Source organism: Phodopus roborovskii, unplaced genomic scaffold (assembly GCF_943737965.1).
Source record: "Phodopus roborovskii unplaced genomic scaffold, PHOROB, whole genome shotgun sequence".
Taxonomy (NCBI): domain Eukaryota; kingdom Metazoa; phylum Chordata; class Mammalia; order Rodentia; family Cricetidae; genus Phodopus; species Phodopus roborovskii.
In genome coordinates this window covers 7,583,027-7,602,291 of record NW_026126689.1, presented here as the reverse complement: position 1 = coordinate 7,602,291, position 19,265 = coordinate 7,583,027, and the positions used below count along the sequence as shown (strand labels likewise).

General features: G+C 39.6%; 1 protein-coding gene across 1 annotated transcript in view; it reads left to right on the top strand.

Annotated features, from left to right (window-relative positions):
- The window catches only part of Akr1d1 (aldo-keto reductase family 1 member D1), a 51,868-nt gene extending 32,993 nt beyond the window's left edge, over positions 1–18,875 (top strand). Inside the window, exons 5-10 of the mRNA XM_051174706.1 lie at positions 4,720–4,797; positions 9,635–9,757; positions 12,549–12,658; positions 13,512–13,677; positions 15,002–15,084; positions 17,378–18,875. Of these exons, the coding sequence (XP_051030663.1) occupies positions 4,720–4,797; positions 9,635–9,757; positions 12,549–12,658; positions 13,512–13,677; positions 15,002–15,084; positions 17,378–17,420 (603 nt within the window). The 3' untranslated portion in view covers positions 17,421–18,875. The remainder of the gene's footprint in view (positions 1–4,719; positions 4,798–9,634; positions 9,758–12,548; positions 12,659–13,511; positions 13,678–15,001; positions 15,085–17,377) is intronic.
- The last annotated feature ends 390 nt before the right edge of the window (positions 18,876–19,265 follow it).

The following is a 19,265-nucleotide window of genomic DNA, read 5'->3' as shown; positions in this document are numbered from 1 at the left end:
GCGTAATGCCTGAGTCCTTACATTACCACCTTTGTTTTTATTAGAAAGGTGAGGGGTTATGGGTGGCAGGTTAGGGAACGAGGACACCCAGTCCTCAAGACTACTTCCTGTTGACCTGGAGGCATCGGCCATCTTTGGGGGACCTGAGAAATCTGGGTGCTGCCACATCCTGGAGGAGCTGGTTGTTTCCTCATAGTCCAGGCAGTATGGAACTCTAAAACATGGTGTTAGACACAAAATTTGGTGTTTTGTACTCTGTCAGAGTTGGATTAATAGCATATTAAAACTGTATTGATTAATATTAAGACAAGGAATAGTAGCATAATGAGAGAGAAGGAAGTTTGATAATTTGTGTTTATTTGTTCGCCTTAAGTTACTTGGTTATATACCCTAAAACATTTTTAGATCCTTTCATTTTAAACTTTTGCGTTTTTACATAGAGTCCTCTACATTCTGCAACTATTCTTGAGAACCCCGAATGGAAAGGAGGGAGGAGTTGAGTCAGCCACTGCCATTTAGTGATGCCCAATACCAATTTAACTGATTTTTAACCTTCCTGACTTGGGTGGTATTGGCTTTGCTACAAGGTTCACCTATGACCTCCTGCCTTCTTGCATTGTATCTAAAAGCAGAAAGATTCATCTTCAGCAAAACTGCATTTTGGCAGTCATGTTAAAAGCCTACCAGCAAGTGAATACATTCCTTTTCCTTATAGGACGCCACAGAAGGTTGCTAAAATGGCAACCATGTTATTTTTGCCCTAGTAATTCTCCCGAGTCTTGAGGTTCAAAAATGGGGAAAGTAGTTGTTTTATTTTATTTTATTTTATTTTTTTGGTCCAAATCCTTCTCTGTTAAGATAAGACCACATGGAAATGCTTAGATTAATAGAAATAAGTTAACAATTAAGACAGAGCTAGCCAGAAGGTCCTGGACAGGTGTCATACAGACACTAAGAAACCACAGATGGCAGCCCAGACGACTATATCCACCAAAGTTTTTAATGCCCATAGAGAGAGAAAACAAGATATTTCATGACAAAGCCAGATTTAAACAATACCTGTCTACAAATCCAGCCATACAGAAAGTACTAGAAGGAAAACTCCAACCCAAGGAAGTTAACAACACCCACAAAAACACAAGCAATAGATAATCCCACACCAGAAAATCCCTATGAAAAGAAACACACACACAATACCACCAACAACAACAAAAACAAAAATAACAAGAACTAGCAACCACTGGTCATTAATATCCCTTAATATCAATGGACTCAATTTGCCTATAAAAAGACACAGACTATCAGAATGGATATAAAGACAGAATCCATTCTTCTGATCCATAAAGAAACATACCTCAACTTCAAAGACAGACATTACATCAGAGTAAAGAGTTGGGAAAAGATTCTCCAATCAAATGGACCAAAGAAGCAAGCTGGTGTAGCTATCCTAATATTTAACAAAGTAAGTTTCAAACTAAAAGCAATCAAAAGAGATGAAAAAGGGCATTTCATTTTGGTCACAGGAAAAATCGATCAAGATGAAGTCTCAATTTTAAACATCTATGCTGAGATACAAGGGCACCCTCTTTGTAAAAGAAACATTACTAAAGTTTAAATCACACATCAAGTCCCACACACTAATAGTGGGAGACTTCAACACCCCACTCTCACCACTGGACAGGTCTGCCAGACAGAAACTTAACAGAGAAGTAAAGGAACTAACAGATGCAATAACTCAAATGGGCATCTATAGGACATTCCACCCAAACACAAAGGAATATACCTTCTTCTCAGCACCACATGGAACCTTCTCTAAAACTGACAACACACTCAGTAACAAAAACAAACTACAACAGATACAACAAAACGAAAGGGAGGGGAAGGAGGAGGCGTAGTAATAATAGAAGGAGGAGGAGAAGAAGAAAAGGAGGAGGAGACTAGGAGATTCACGCAGGAGGAACAGATAACTATAAAATATTCAAACTGAAGGCTGAAATCAATAAAATAGAAACAAAGAAAACAATACAAAGAATCAATGAGACAAAGAGTTGCTTTTTCAAGAAAGCAGCAAGATAGACAAACCTTAATCCAAAATAATTTAGAGAGAGAGAGAGAGAGAGAGAGAGAGAGGGAGAGAGAGGGAATATCCAAGTTAACACAATCCGAAATGAAAAGAGGTACATAACAACAGACACTGAGGAAATCCAGAGAATCATCAGTTACTTCTTCAAAAACCTGCACTACACAAAATTGGAAAATTTAAAGGAAATGGACACTTTTCTAGATAAGTACCACATACCAAAATTAAATCAAGACCAGATAGACAACTTAAATAGACCTAAGACTATAGGAGATAGAAACAGGCATCAAATGTCTCCCAACCAAAAAAGTCCAGGGCCAGATGGTTTCAGTGCATAATTCTACCATAAATTCAAAGAATATTTAATACCAATACTACTCAAATTATTCCACACAATAGAAACAGATGGAACATTGCCAAACTCTTTTTAAAGTCTACAATTACCCTGATACCCAAACCACACAAGGACACAACTAAGATAGATAATTACAGACCAATCTCCCTCATGAACATTAATGCAAAAATACTCAATAAAATATTAGCAAACTGAATCCAAGAACACATCAGAAAAATCGTTCACCGTGGTCAAGTAGGCTTCATCCCAGAGATGCAGGGATGATTCAACCTATAAAAATCTGTCAGTGTAATCCCCCATATAAACAAACTGAAATTAAAAAAAAAAAGCACATGATCATCTCATTAGATGCTGAAAAGCCTTTGACAAAATCCAGCAATGTGACAGAATACAAGGTTAACTAAAAGATATATGTATATATATATGTACGTATATATATATGTACATATATATATATATATATATATATATAATTAGCCCTCCTATGTACAGATGATACATTGGCAGAGAAAGAAATCAGAGAAATATCACCCTTTACAATAGCCACAAACAACATAAAATATCTTGGGATAACTCTAACCAAACAAATGAATGAACTGTATGATGAGAATGGTAAGTCTCTGAAGAACTAAATTAAAGAGGATATCAAAAATTTGAAAGATCTCCCATGCTGTTGGAAAGGTAGGATTAACATAGTAAAAATGGCAATCTTAGCAAAAGCAAGCTACAGATTCAATGCAACCCCCATCAAAATCCCAGCATACTTCTTGGCAGACCTCAAAAAAAGCAATACTCATGTGGAAAAACAAAAAACCCAGGACAGCCAAAACCTGTACAATAAAGAAATCCAATTATCACTGCCCTTATTTGCATGAGTTTTGGGATGACCACTTAGGATTGGGATCTCATCACTAAAAAAGCAAGCAAATAAAAAACGGTTCTTCCTCCCTTAGCAGCCACTGCCTGCCGGTAGCTCTCCATGACATCTTCCTCCCTCCATGTCAACATGTTGGCTGGTGCGGTATACACAGGTCTTGAACAGAGAAGAATTTCCCCTCACCCTTCATCGTGATTAGAGTTTATTAAGAGAGTAAGAATGCTGTTGCCTTGAACTCCCGACAGGGCAGAGGCTGCCAAAACGCTGACCCTGAAAGTCCCCAGACTCAGCCATCGTTTTTTTCTCAGTAGTGCTATTGTCGAAGACTGGGAAATTTTCCCATCTCAAAACAGACAAGATAAGGGAAGTGATGTGCCAAGTACACACTGGTCAAATGAGACTATGTGGAAAGAACCACAAAATAGAGATTTTGTTAACTATATTTTATTAATTATATGTAAAGGGCATTGAAGAATCCAGGAAAAAGTAAACAGGCAGACTCATCTCTTCAAAGGAAGGAGATGTTTACCTGTCGTCCTCCTGGAATGCTGGGAAAGATGTAATTTACAACCTGGTGATCCTCTGCTATCCATGGAGCTGGGCGTCACCCCAGAATTTATGTTTTGTTTATCCCAGACCCTTTCCCCCTAAATATTGAGCATGGCTTCTGAGTCAACAGAACCTATATTTATGGTAGAAGCCAGATGTACTTTGTAAAGAGTTTCAAGGAAAACATTTCTTAAGTTTATTGCAACTTGAGCCTGAGTTAATTGTCACCAGGATTTTTTTTTTTCAAAAACTGTTCTGGGATTAAGTATGGCTAAAATAAACCAACTGGTGTCAGACTCCAAGAAGTTTCACCCAGCACTAGCTAACTAAGTCAGGCTGAACTGTCTTGTTCTTATCTCACCTGGGTAATTTCTCTGCTTGCTGTGACACTCACAGGGACCTCCGCAGTTATAAAATGCTATATTCTATGATTGTATAATTTATATCATACACTATTAATAAGATATCCTAATGTATAATATTGTATATAATTTTGTGTAAATATAATATGCTCTATGTGATGTAACAATATTATATGTACATACAATATTTATTAGGAAAGTATATAAATTGGGAAGCTTGATTTCAGGGTCACAGTATAGTGGTATGCTGACAAACTTCTTTTTTAAGATTGATTTATTTATTATATATACAGTGTTCTACCTGCATGCCAGAAGAGGGCACCAGATCTCATTCAGATAGTTTTGAGCCACCATGTGGTTTCCGAGAATTGAACTCAGGACCTCTAGAAGAGCAGCCCCTGCTCTTAACCACTGAACCATCTGTATCCCCACTGACAATTTCTTAAAATATTTATTTTTAATTCTTAGACATAAATACGTGTTTTGCATTTTACAGCCTGGAAAGGAAATATATCCTAAAGATGAAGATGGCCAATGGTTATACCACAAATCAGATCTGTGTGCCACCTGGGAGGTGAGTTCATGTGGGCAGCTGTTGTAAAAGGCCTACATTTTAACTTAGGACTCCTACCGCTACTGCATAAGCCCTGATGGTTAACGCCTTGACATTCAATAATAAGTGACATAATGTCTAGCCACACACACAGATGTAACCCTCCAACTGTAGGTGCTGTGTGTGTGTGTGTGTGTGTGTGTGTGTGGTATGTGATATATGTAGTTTGTGTGGTGTGTGTGGTGTGCATGTGTGTGGCGTGTGTGGTGTGTGTGTGTGATGTGTATGTGGTGTCTGGTATGGTGTGGTGTGTCTGTGTGTGTGTGTGTGTATGTGTGGTGTGTGGTGTATATGAGGTGTGAGTGTGTGTGAGTGTGTGTGTATGCTTGCACACATATGCCATGGAGATCAAGGCATATCTTGTGGGACCATGTGGGCCCTAGAGATTGTACTCGGGTCATCAGACTTAGCAGCAAACACCTTTATCCACTGAGTGATGCCAGCCACCCTTGATGGAGAAAAATTCTTAATTTTTCTTATTAAAAACAGTAATTTCCAGAAGTGGAAAGAGAAATAGACAATGTATTCTACTAAAATAACACTTTAAAACATAAATGAGATAACTCACTAGTTAAAATTTTAGTTTTAAAAATTAGTGTGATATCTAAAAGAAATGAACTCAAAATAGACTACGTAAAGCTAAAGATTTTGGTTCCATATCTGGGCCAGCTACTGGCTCTTTCCCCGGAAGTACAGGAGTGGGAAAGTAGAGGAAGCAAAGAAAATTGTCAGTGCATTCTGGGAAGGAATGCACTGTGCTGGGCTAGGGATGGGTTAGTGCAGAAATCTTATCCTGAAACAACAAATTACCTCCAGATTCCCCACATCCACCTGCCAAGAAACTGAGGATGAGTAAGGGTCTCCATCTACTTCCTTCTGGGTTAACAGTTGAGGGTCTGAACCACACAGCTGTTTGGAGGGTTTTTTGATACCCAGAGCCTATATCCAAAAGGCATACACTGGCTTAGTTGTAATGAGCGTGGGGGCCTGGTACCCCTTTCTAAGGGGCTGCCTGGAAAAGAAAACAAGCTCATGACCCAAAGTAGCAGAATGCTTGCTTCACAAGAAAACTTATCTCAGTGATATATCCCAACAGAACGGAGAACCGAGCTTTGCATTAAAAGGCATTAAAAAGAAATATCAGCCTCATGAATAACACTTAAGCAAACAAGCAAAAATACTAACAAGGAAATATTTTAAGGCATAGTAAGACACATGGGAATACATATTAGAAACATCCAAGAATTAGAAAGGGTGTATAATTTAAGAATCAGAATGAAGAAGAGGGGAAAAAAACAAAACAAAACAACAACAAAAGAACACACTTCATCATGAAAGGCAAAGGTAAACAACAGAAGGAATAAAATTAAAACTCCCAGCTAAGAGGAAGTAGATAAAGGCAGTATTTGAGAAAGAGAGACACTGAACAGGTCTCAGCACACAAAAGAGGAATAAGGAAGCCAGGGCCTGTGTGGTGCTGGGGATAGGTCTGAGGTCTCAAGGAAATGGCCACATAATCCAAGATATTTCAGCAATGCAGATAGCGTTCCTTCTGCAGAGGGGTGTGTTGGTGCTAAACCAAGTAAGCCATCACACCAGCTTTATCCCCAGCTCAAAGGGTCCTCTGCCGCACTGGATGGATGTGGTCAGGCCCAGCCTCACATTTTTAGGCGACTTGAAAATTAGTGAGAAATCGATAAGCAAAATGCAACCTTACCCAGATTGTAACCTTGGACATATATTCCAATTTCAGGAAAACGCCGACCTGGGGAGAGATTTTTGGTAAATGGAATTTTTACAGTTGTCTTTAAAAATGGTGTTCCCCTTGCCTCATTTAACCCTCTAATAAAAAAGGCAACACGTTTCTTTCACATTTCCCACAATGGTTATAATGAGATCTCAGAACATCAAGCAGAAATCCTTAGGTGGGGGGAGGGGAGGAATTAAACCTTCCAGAATATAATGAATACACCAGTAAAGGGAATAACCTAGAACAATGAAAGGTAATCAATTGAAAAGAAGGCAGGGGAAAAGAAGGGAAATGAACAGATGAAAATAATAGAAAATACATGCCCGCCTGGACATCTTAGTGCTACCAATAACTGCAGAGTATGTGTAGTGTAAGCATCCCGAGGAAGAGGCAGTTTGCCAAAATGCAAAAATTCAAGTCCCATTACAGTGTGTGTGTGTGTGTGTGTGTGTGTGTGTGTGTGTGTGTGAGAAACACAATTTTAAAGCATGCCAATAGGAAAAAAAAACTATAGAAAAAAATATATCAAGTTAGCTTTAATCCAAAGAAATTTGGGTGGCTATTTCAATTTCTAAAAATAAGTTTAGTCATGAAGCCGACCCTAAGACAACAGAAAAGAGAAAGTGAGCAATCCATGCTTATGATTAAAGATTCCAAAGCCTCGTACTAATTAAGGTAATAACTATACACAAAATCTGTAATATTAATGAGATTCATGTACAATCAATGTTTTGACATAATTTAAACTCACAGAACACTTCACCAAAATACAGCAGAGGAACTAGAGAGTTGGCTAAGAGCGCTTGTTCTCTTGATAAGGACCCAGGTTTGGATCCCAGCACCCATATGGCACCTAACAACTGCCTATAACTCCAATTCTAGAAGAGCTGAGTCTCTCTTCGAGCCTCTGTGGACACTGTACACATGCAATGCTCAGACACGTATGCAAGCAAAACACCCATAATCATAAGTAAAAATGAGTAAGTGTTGTGGAATATTATTTTTAACTGGACAAAAATATGTTACATTTGTTTGTGCTGTGGAATATTACTTTAACTGTGTAAAGGTGTGTTACATTTGTTTATGCTGCATTTGTTTAATTCTGTAAAGATGTGTTGTATCTGTTTCACCTTGCCTGCCTAAGACACCTGATTGGTCTAATAAAAAGCTGAATGCCCTATAGCCAGGCAGGAGAGAAGCTAGAAGGCAGAGAGGACAAGCAGGAGGAGAAATCTAGGCTCGAGTGAGGAGAAAGGAGAAGAGAAGGAGGGAGAAAAAGAGGGAGAAGAAGGCAGGCAGCCTCCAGCCAGCAGCCAGGAGAAGCAATGAAAGGAATATATGCAGATGGAAGGGAAAGTAAACCCCTCCCCTCCCAGCAAGGCAAAATGTAAGTAAAGAGAGACAGGTTAAGTTAAAAGGGCTGGCCAGAAATAAGCCTAAGCTAGGCCAAGCATTCATAACTAATATTAAATCCCCATGTCATGACTGGGGAGCTGGTTGGTGGCCTGCCCCCACAAAAAAAGCCTGGTACAAATAAATCTTATACACACACACACACACACACACACACACACACACCGCCACTTTTCTAGTCCCTGTGTAAACTGTGACACAAAGATCTGTTTTTCTCATCCACAAAACATCTCATTACTTTTAAGTATTCTAGTTATGCAAGCTGTGTGCTCTTATGAAGCTGGAATGAAGTCTAAAACCAAAAACTAAAAGATGTCTGAGAGAACATCAAATATTTAGGAACAGAGAAACACATATAAATAATTCATAAGACAAAAAGGGAACAAAACCCACCCCATGCAATCCATACGCTAGCCTCATACAATTAGAAACTGAATCTTTGAAAAAGCAATATTAAATATTTAGATGGAAGTTTGATAAAACATGCATAAGTTTCAACATTAAAAACTATAGTGTATAACTAAAAGAAATCAAAGATCTAAATGAGTGGAATAATATACCACACCTCTTAATATTCAATGTTACGATGTTTTCTCCAAACTCATCTAAAGACTCAATAAAATCCTAGTAAAAAATATTTACTGAAATGAAGAAAAAACTATATCCATAATGCCCCAAAGAACAAATTGAGTAGATATGATGAGGAACATATATACATATGTGTACATGTATGTGTTTTGTGTGTGTGTGTATGTGCGTGTGTGCGTGTGTGTGTGTGTGTGTGTGTGTGTGTGTGTGTGTGTGTGTGTGTATTGCGGTTAAATAAGGATCAGGATAAACAAATAGGCCGAATAGATGTTTATTCAGGGAGAAATAACTTACCACCTAGACAGATGAACATCACCAAGTTCCACCAGATGCTCTCCTCTCCATGTCCGCCACCAAGAGAGCATTCCCCGACTCCTCCTCAGACCTTCTTCCACAGGTCCCTTCCGCCCCTGGCCCCACCCCCAATGGGCGTGGTCAGTGCCACAGAAGGAGACAAAGTAACTATCTCACTACAATTCCCCTTTTAAGTAAAGAAAAGATTTAGGCTTGATACAAAACTATATACAAAACAGTGAATAACAAGTGTGCTCTAAGAAAAGGAAAATGGAGAACAAAACTACCTATATATATATCATACATATATATATATATATATCAATTTATATCATTATATACATATATGGCTTTTCAAAGGTGTGCTGAAACCAGCTCACACTGGCTTGCAAAATCTGATTTTGCAAGTGTCTTTGTAGTTCCATGGACAGGGATGTCACTGAGCTAGCTTGAATACAGGCTGGTGATGATAAAATGACATCACAGGCACTGAAAAGTGCCATAAATTGGGTTGTTTTTCCTGTCCTGGATAGCTGGATGTTAAACATTAATCAGCACTCCACGGATGATGTTTAGAAATGTAGAGGGTAAATTGTGTTACTAGCGTGTACATATATCAGAACGCATCAAAATGTGTTTTCTTTGGTTTGGTATTTATAATATGTATCTCTTTGGGGGTGGTGGAGGTGCACCATACACATTCTTCATGCTTCCTGAGAGCCTCTTCATTGACGGCTGGCATTTACCCTACAGGCACTGGAGGCTTGCAAAGATGCTGGCTTGGTGAAATCCCTGGGGGTATCTAATTTTAACCGCAGGCAGCTGGAGCTCATCTTGAACAAGCCAGGACTCAAGTACAAACCAGTCAGCAACCAGGTACAGGAGAGCAGCTTCCGCTGTGTGGGGAGGGGCACCCAGGAGAATTTTTAAGCGATAGCAAGGCCCTTGGACTTTGCAGCAGGGAGTCTTCCTCGTGTTCCACGGAAAGCATACTCTAGGACTCTGGGACAGGCTTTTCACTTCTGTCGGTTTACATCTCTTAAGAGAAGAAAGCATTTGGGAGCTAAAGCAGGAGGATCATGAATACAAAGGCCAGCCTGGGTTATTCAGCAAGTTAGGCGACAATCCAAGCTGCATATCAGTTCAAGGCTAGCCTTGACAGTGCAGATTAACACCCTGTCTCAAACATACATGGTCCCCCAGAGAAGGGGAAAGGGGCAAGATATTTCCTGAGCAAATTGGGAGCGGGGGGTGGGGATGGGGTGGGGGGGATGGGGGGAGAAAGAGAAGCAGAAAAGAGGAGAGGAGAGGAGGACATGAGGGAGTAGGAAGAGTCAGGGGAAGAATAGAGGAGAGCAAGAAAAGAGGTACCATAATAGAGGGAGCCACTATAGGTTTGAAGAGAAATCTGGCACTAGGGAAATGTCCAGAGATCTACAAGGATGAACCCAACTAACAATCTAAGCAATAATGGAGAGGCCACCTTAAATTCCCTTCCCCGATAATGACATTGATAACTACCTTATATGCCATCTTAGAGTCCTCATCCAGTAGCTGATGGAAGCAGAAGCAGACACCCACAGCTAAACACAGCCGAACTCCTGGAATCCAGTTGTAGAGAGGCAGGAGTGATGAGCAAAGGGGTCAAGACAAGGCTGAAGAAACCTACAGAAACAGCTGACCTGAACAAGGGGGAGCGCATGGACCTCAGACTGATAGCTGGGAAACCAGCATAGGACCGACCCAGACTCCCTGAACATGGGTCTCAGTTAGGAGGCCCGGGCAGTCTAAGGGACCTCTGGCAGTGGATCAACATTTATCCCTACTATAGGAATGGAGTTTGGGAGCCCATCCCACATAGAGGGATACTCTCTCAGCCTAGACACATGGGGGAGGGCCCTGCACCAAGTGATATGACAGACTTTGAAGATCCCCATGGGAGGCCTCACCCTCCCTGGGGGAGCAGAAAGGGGATGGGTTAGGGGGTCAGTGAAGGCAGGGGAGGAGGAGAGGGAGAGGGGACTGGGATTGACATGTAAAAAAAATTTGTTTCAAATTTAAATAGAGAGAGAGAGAGAGAGAGAAACAGTCAGACATAGCAGGCACCTCTGGGGAGGCTCCTGAAGGTGAGTTTGAGACCAGCCCAGGCTACAGAGCAAGAGCGTGCCTCAAAGAAACAAAACAAAACAAAACAAACAGGAAAGTCTAAGTCATTTTGAAAACTCAAATCCAAGCAAATGTAAGCAAAATGGTTTTCTGACGAAGAAAAGTAATGGAAAGGAAACGAGACTTGCCATATCAAAACATAATATAAAGCATTTAAAATAATGTATAATAATGTACAAGGCTCAGGAAGCTAAGGTAGGAAGATCCCTTCAGGCCAGGAGTTGGAGAACAGCAAATACCAAGACCCTCTCTCAAAAATTAGATAATTTATAAAGGGTGGCATGTGAACCAAGATGCAAATTAATAGAAGAAAACAAATACTTAGAGGCTGGCAAAGGTATAATAAAAAAAAAAAAACCTGCTCTAAAAACGAAGCAACACTAAACTAATGGCAAAGGCACAAATCTTCCAAAAGTCTAGAAGCAAGTGGGCTTTGCCTTACAGCACTCTCCAAGGTTAGAAGACAGAAATCATTTGTATATACAATAGAAGAATTTACTTTTCTGGAACAATGGATAGAAAAGGAAGCCTAGAAAAAGTCATTAAGAAAACTTAATCAGTTTAGCCAAGTGGCGGCATGCTCATTTAGCGTCACAAGGTCCTGGGCTAAGTCCCTAAAACTGAAGGGAGAAACTGCTACAAACAAAAGGCAAGCAAAAATGTGCAATGATATATTTAAGGTAAAATAAAAGAATCCATACATTTATGAATTAAAAGACTAATTAAAAAATGATGACAGAGAGTAAGTGATGAGAGAGAGAGGAAAAAAAAAAAAAAAAAAACCCTGAGAAAATGAGCAAAATAAACAGATGGAAATTCACAGAAAACCACTCCCAGGACTATTAAACTTGGGGAAATGCTCCACTCACTGTTAGAGAAAGCTTGATGTAAAGGTGTAAACACATTCATATCAGACTTGGTGCTGGATGGATGGCTCAGTAATTATGAGCAACCGTTGCTCTTGCAGAGGGCCCAGGTTTAGCTCCCAGCACCCACAGCCATCTGTCCCTCTAGTTCCAGGGTGTCCAACACTGTCTTCTGGCTTCTGTGGGCACTGCACGTCTGTGCTAACCTCACATTCATGCTGGCAAAACACTCACACCTAATATAAAAAAAGAGAACAAACCTCTTTAAAAGGCTATCAAACTTGTGTTCCTTATGTCTTACAATGTTCCGCTAAACCGATGGATACACATTGGTTCAGCCCTTCTTGATAGCGGTTTACATTTGTGGTTTTACATTTTCTCAGTTGCGTGTTTTATTAGCACGTGCATGCGTGCCACACAGTGTGTGGAGGTCAGAGGACAACTTGCAGGAATTGGTTCTCTCCTTCCACCATGAGGATCCCGGGGATTGAACTCGGGTCAGAAGAGTTGGTGACAAGGGCCTTTGCCCACCGAGCCATGTCACCAGCTGCTAAATAACTTTTGAAAGCTATGTAAAACTGCATTTTATTTATAGGCCTTAATTTTGCTCTCTTCTCTCTAACGGAACTACATAGGTGGAGTGCCACCCATATTTTACCCAGCCAAAACTCTTGAAATTTTGCCAGCAGCATGACATTGTGATTGTGGCATATAGCCCTCTGGGGACCTGTCGGAACCCAATGTGGTAAGTAATGCTGTCTCCTCTTCAAGAAGTATCTCCTCCCACGTGAATAAGGCACAAAACCAGAGGGAATTTGCTAAGGGGAAGGACTCTGGCTGTGGGGTCTTCAAAAAATGGCCTTTCCAAGTCCAGATCCCCATAAACAAATGAAAACTCATGATTCCTTCCTCACTGAAGGTTACCTGTTGGTTACATTAAATGTATGGCATTTTCTGTTGCTTTCTGATAGGAAGAAACTCAGTAAATGTTGAAGTATAGTAGGGTTTCTGTGGCTGTGTTCTGAAAGCTTTTAAGTTGTTGAATTCAGTACACAGTGGCAAACGTTTGAAGGAATCCAAGGAGCTTTAGAAAAATGTGTACCCTGATAGCATAAGTTGAGCTACTTTCTTCTACTCCAGGTTTTTGTTTTCTGGTCTTTGTTGTTGTTGTTCTTTTTTTTTTGTTGTTGTTTTATTTTTTTGTTTTGTTTTGTTTTTTGCCTTTCCCAATGTGTCTACTTCAGACAAAACTCTCATTAAGACTCTTCATCCCACATCCACACACATGAAGAGAGAAAGCTTGGTGTGTGTGTGTGTGCTATATGTATTATATATAACATATATGATTGTATATAATATGCATAGGTGTATATTATTTGTCCTCTGTATCATCCCACCTAACTGCCTCTCTTGGTCGTCTCACACTGAAAGCAACTCTTCATTCCATAATTCTTTACACTCAGAGAAATTGACCAGAGATGACTTGAGTCACTTGAGAGTGACCAAGTGAATGGGACAACAGTGGAGTGACTGATGAACTAATGAACTCTAGCTTTTTATCTAAAGATGTCATATATTTTATTTTTTTTTTTTCCAAGGGTGAATGTATCTTCTCCATCCTTGTTAAAGGACAAACTTTTAAACTCTCTGGGGAAAAGGTACAATAAGACGGCAGCTCAAATTGGGTTGCGCTTCAACATCCAGCGAGGGGTAGTCGTCATTCCTAAAAGCTTCAACCCCCAAAGGATGAAAGAAAACTTCCAGGTAAGAGAATTACCTTTGGAAATGTGGGAAGACGGCGTTGTCTACTGTCGCTCCGGGAGAATGTTCTTGGAGAGTGTGATGTCCTACATCACACTTCATATCATCAATCTCATATACTCCCTGCTTCCGTGTGTCCTGCACATCAAATGCTCCTCTGACTGTGTAACTCCCACCGACAGACAGACTTCCAATCTTGTGAACTTAAAGCCATCATAGATTCACTTTCCCAGTGCTCTCCTCCTGTTTACTGCCAACCTCGTGAGGGGAAAGCTGCTCTCAGACCACCTCCCTATTATCTTAGATACATTCAAACTGAGAATTCACCCTGGCAGACTACATGGGACAGCTTTCCTTGGGGTCACAAGGGACTTCTGGGGTCAGAGATTTCAGACACATTTCATCCAGTTCACAATCTCTTCTTAGAATGTTTACTCTGATGGGGAAACTCTGTGACATGCGGGTTTTTAAAACAATGGCAAGAGTTTGATTTGTCACGTCATGCTGGCCTCATGCTTTCTGTGTAGTTAAGGATGGCTTTGAACACTTAATCCATCTACCTTCACCTTACAGGGTCTGAAAATACAAGCATGATTACCTGGCGGTTAATTTAATTTCGTAGTGTGAAATCACATAAGATAATTTATGTCATGAAATTAAAAGAAGACCACACTGAACAAGGAAAATGATTAGAAACAAAATAGAAAGGGAGAATCTGGAAGTTTATCTTGAAGTTAAAAACCAAAATTTACAAAAATACATGGATTTATCTGATTCACAGCAAAACATAGGCTTCAGTTACCTACATGAACTGAATCCTAGAGGAAGCAGAATCATGCTGGCTTTTTAAAAAGACATTTGACCAGCTTGAGCTGCAAAGCAAGAACCTGTCTTAAAACATCATCATTAATATTAACAGATCAGAAAATAATATTAAATAAATTAAATATTAAATAAATATAAAATAATATTAAAGATCAGAAAATATTTTTCAGTGTGAGAAGATAATAATCTAGAATAAAAGCCATCCAATGTTTTATGTGAAAAAAAAGGACCCTTCACATACAGAACATTAAATGTTCTAAATGTATACTGTTCAGTAAGTCTGAGTGGTCCTAAGCAGAATGGCTTCCAAGACTCAAGACTAAGGTCAGAGCAAAAGGTCAAGCTGCCCTCCCCCATCCTCCTTTCTCCTGCTCTTGGACAATTGCAGAGGCGCTAGCTGTCACAGAGAGCACCACCTGAGGCTCTCTCGCTATGTCCACACCCTGGCTCCACGCTCTACCCATCTTCACGAATGTCCTGTCTTCTGTTTCTATTATTTCAGATCTTTGACTTCTCTCTCACTGAAGAAGAAATGAAAGACATCGAAGCCCTGAATAAAAATGTCCGCTTTGTGGAGATGCACATGTAAGTGTCCTGGGATCACTACTCAGAGAGTGCTTTGTCACGTGTTAACCAATGAGGTGCCTGCGCACCCTCCCCTGTGCCCATAGAAACGCCGGGATGAAGGATGAACAGTGTGTTCTGAACAGCAGACACACCTGGGCAAATGTCTGACATTAGGTGAAGGCAAGACATGGAGTCAGGGAGAATTAACCCCCCCATGCTACACCTGCCACAGCAACAACACAAATTCTGAAGTAACACTGTTTGCTTCTAAGCAAAAGTCAAAGAAATGCCCAAATTGGAGCAAATTTACTTTTTAGAAATTCTGAGGAATATCAGGTTGTGAAGCGGAACCTAGAGTTTTAGTCAAATACTTTCTTGCCTGTAAGATTTGGGGCTTTGGGGCTGGAAAGTTGGCTCCGCGGTTAAGAGCACTCGCTGCTCTTTTGAGGGCCTGGGTTCAGTTCTCCCACACCAGGCAGCTCACAATCCCCAATAACTCCAGTTCCCAGGGATCCCAAGCCCTCTCCTGGCATGCAAAGGCGCCTACGTGTATATGGTACACACAAATTCACACCCACATGTACACATACATAAAATGAAATAAATAAACTGGGTGTGGTGGTTCATACCTCAAATCCCAGCCCTCAGGAGGCAGAAGCAGGTGGATCTCTATGAGATCAAGGCTAGCTAGGTCTACCTAATGAGTTCCAGGCCAGCCAGGGCTACACAAAGAAGACCCTGTCTCCAAAAATAAATTCATAAATAAATAGGGCTGGAGAGATGGCTCAGTAGCTAAGAGTACTGGTTGCTCTTCCAGAGGACCTGGGTTCAGTTTCCAGTATCCACATGGTAGCTCACAACCATCTGTGACTCCAGCTCTCAGGACTATGGTACCCTCTTCTGGCTTTACCAGATACTAGGCATACATGTGGTACATGGACGTACGTGAAGCCAAACACCCATACACACAAAAAATAACAAAATACATCCTTTTAAAATGATTTAGAGATGTAAGCTTTAACTACCAACACCTTTTCTATGAGACTTTTTCATACCATGTAAAGATGATGTCAAGCTCGGTCAAGACACCAAAGTAGCACTGTATTCCCTAAACATTGAAGGTCTTTTAAACTAAAACTGGTGTCGCTTCTACACAGTCAAATGTGTATATGTGTGCATGTATTGGTTTTTGTTCTTCATCATCTTCCATTACTCTTTCTGATTTCTCAGATCGTGTTGGCAGTCACTTTCTTTATTTGGTCTTCTCTTTAAGCAAGGAGTTAGACAGCACCCATTAAGATAATGCCTGGTGTTGGAACACAATTGATCTCACTATGTTTTGTGAGTCAGAACATTTTCTGGATGGAGTGGTATTGATCTTCTGAATTACTGTAATAAAACAGCTCCTTAATGTGAATTTTTCCAGGGAGAACACTGCTTGGCATATAAAGATACCACCCAGCCCCAAAACATATGAGAAGACACAAATACACATAACTGCTTGCCAAAAACTAAGCTATAAGCTAATCAATCGTTCTTAGGGATATGTTATTTCTACTTAAAAGTATCATTATATATGGGCTGAATTTACCTTCTATTGATTTTCTTTTATTAACAACATTATTTGATTTACATATGAAATACTTAATACCAGTCTTAACAAAACTAGGGGGAACATGACTCATTCTTGCAGAAAATAATTAGAAAATCAACAAAGTGATACAAAGATTAAGCTCCATTAAAAAAAAAAGAAAAATATGTCTCTGAGAGGTCCTGGTCTATGACTTTTCTCTGGATACTATTTTGTTGACTTCTGATATTGAAGAGCCCTGTTTGTTTTATATTTTCATGGTAGTTGCAGAGTGCTAAATCTTGGATATGTTTCGTGACAGAGATACATGCACTCCTGACTGTTTTGGACATTCTCACCTTTGTTATTGAAGAGGTAGAGTCTTCATAATCACCATCATCACCATCATCACCATCATGCTCATTGTTACAAACAGTATAAGATGGATTCATCATCATCATTATTAAAAGCAACACTTAGAATGCAAGGATAGGCAGGCAAGACTCTCACCTTGTTTTGTTCTGAGTGAAATGATGTAGCTACAACCAACCTTTCCTTGCCTACTGTATGTGTGCTCACGTTATGAAAAGGTACTGGCTTAAGAAGAGATGAGGAAGAAGTACAGTGGAAACAAAAGGCAAATAAATGCCTTCAAACAAAGGGGGAAGAACATGTCCTTATCAAAGGATGTTGGTAACACAGCTGTACCACCATTAGAGTAAACTGTCTTCCTCTTGGCAGGTGGAGTAACCATCCTGAATACCCATTTCATGAAGAATACTAAACATGGACAGTTCTTCAAAAGAGATTCATTCCGGACCTTGAGCTGGGTAATCCTCTCAAAATATGGAAATAAATGGGGTCTTGCTATCTTCAGATTGAATAGAACACACCATGCTTAACTTTTGAACTCAATAAAGTTCTGATGAAGAAATAAGTAGATTTAAATCTATCTAAGAGGTTCTCTGAAAATGCTTTGCTAATATTTTTAGATTAATATTTTCTAGGTTGTTAGTGGGAAACATTAAACTTTACTTCAAAAGTGGTATATAAAAGTAAATTCTGACTCCTGAATATAAAACTGTCATAGGAAGTCTGCATTGTTCAGCCTCTATCAGGACAGCAAAGAGGTTTGTAGCTGGCATACTTCAGGTGCTGACCATGATCTTGACCTACTAAGGGTTTGGACCATTGGTTGCATGACAGACACAGCCAAGGAAGAAATCCACATGCCATTATAATGCATATTGAGTATTGAGAGAACTAGACATCTAGAAAAAAAATCTTTAAAAAAAATCTTTAAAATCTTAAAAAAAAAAAAAAAAATACAAGAGGTTGGTTGAGCAAGGGCTATAGGGCCAGGTTGGAGTGCTTGCCTGGCATGCCGAAGACTCCACTGAAGGTGGGCGTGGGGTCAATCAGCAAAGACATAATGATCCTGTTTTCTCATTTGTTTCAATCCAGTGTGCCCATCCAACTTTTACTGTTCTTGGAGAATCAAAGTACTGATTCTTTCTTAAATCTCTTTTGTTCAGAGTGGTGGGGAGTTTGAGACTGGGTTTCATGTAGTCTAGGCTGCCCACAGACTTGCTGTGCATCTGATATTGGACTTGAAATCTGAACCCCTGGTCTCTATTACATTTTTAAGAGCCTGAGCTTCCACAGGACTGGTAAGCCATACTCGTATTCCACTAAAATCATTCTTGCCTGCATCCATCAAGGAAAACTTTGTGTAAGGGAGCTAGAAACAACCAACAAGCTTTTTATGTCATAAAACAGTCTAAAGATGGTGATTTAAAATGAATTAATTTTTAAAAGAGGATTTGAGAAATACTAGAAGATATGATCTTTAAAAACCTCCTTTACAAAGGCTTAAGAATATATTGGGGTAGCTATCTGAATTTTGATGAAGTTGCAAGTTCTACAAGAACACAGATAATTTTATTATATGTAAATTTTTAAGAACTAAATTGAATGATTACAACTTTGTCTATTTTTAATTTAACTATAAAATGTAATATATTGTTTATATTAGATCACTTCCAAGGGGGTGAGGGAATTCTTCAAAAATCATATCAATAGATACATTTGAATAGCCCAAAGAAAAACATTTTTGAGAAATTGTGAGTTAGAAATGTGATGACATGAATCATTTTTCCCCAATATTAATGTTAACAATGCTGTTCTCTGGAAAAATGTTTTATTTACACGAATTAATAAAGTATGATGATTTGTTCTACTAGGTTGGAGGAAGAATCTTCATCAAAGTAAATGGAGAGGGTTCTTACTGTGCTTTTAGCTTTGGGAAGAGAAGAAAGAAAAGGGTACAGAATGAGAAATATGAGTCTGTTTCTGTTGTCAGAGCCCTTTATGGTTCTTCATGGGGGCAGGGGCTACGTAGAGGCAGGGCCAGACTTAACATCTGGCAAACCATATCTAAGAGGTAGATACTTTAAAAAGAGTCAAGGAACCATTCGTCAAGGAATTTATTCCTGAATCAAAATAGGGTAAGTTCTGCCTTAATTATAGGAGAGATGGAGGACAAAGAGTTGGAATCAGAAAATAGGGAAGTTGGGAAAGAATGATAGCGTGCCATGGACCTCTGCATATCAGTTCTTCTCCTATTCCT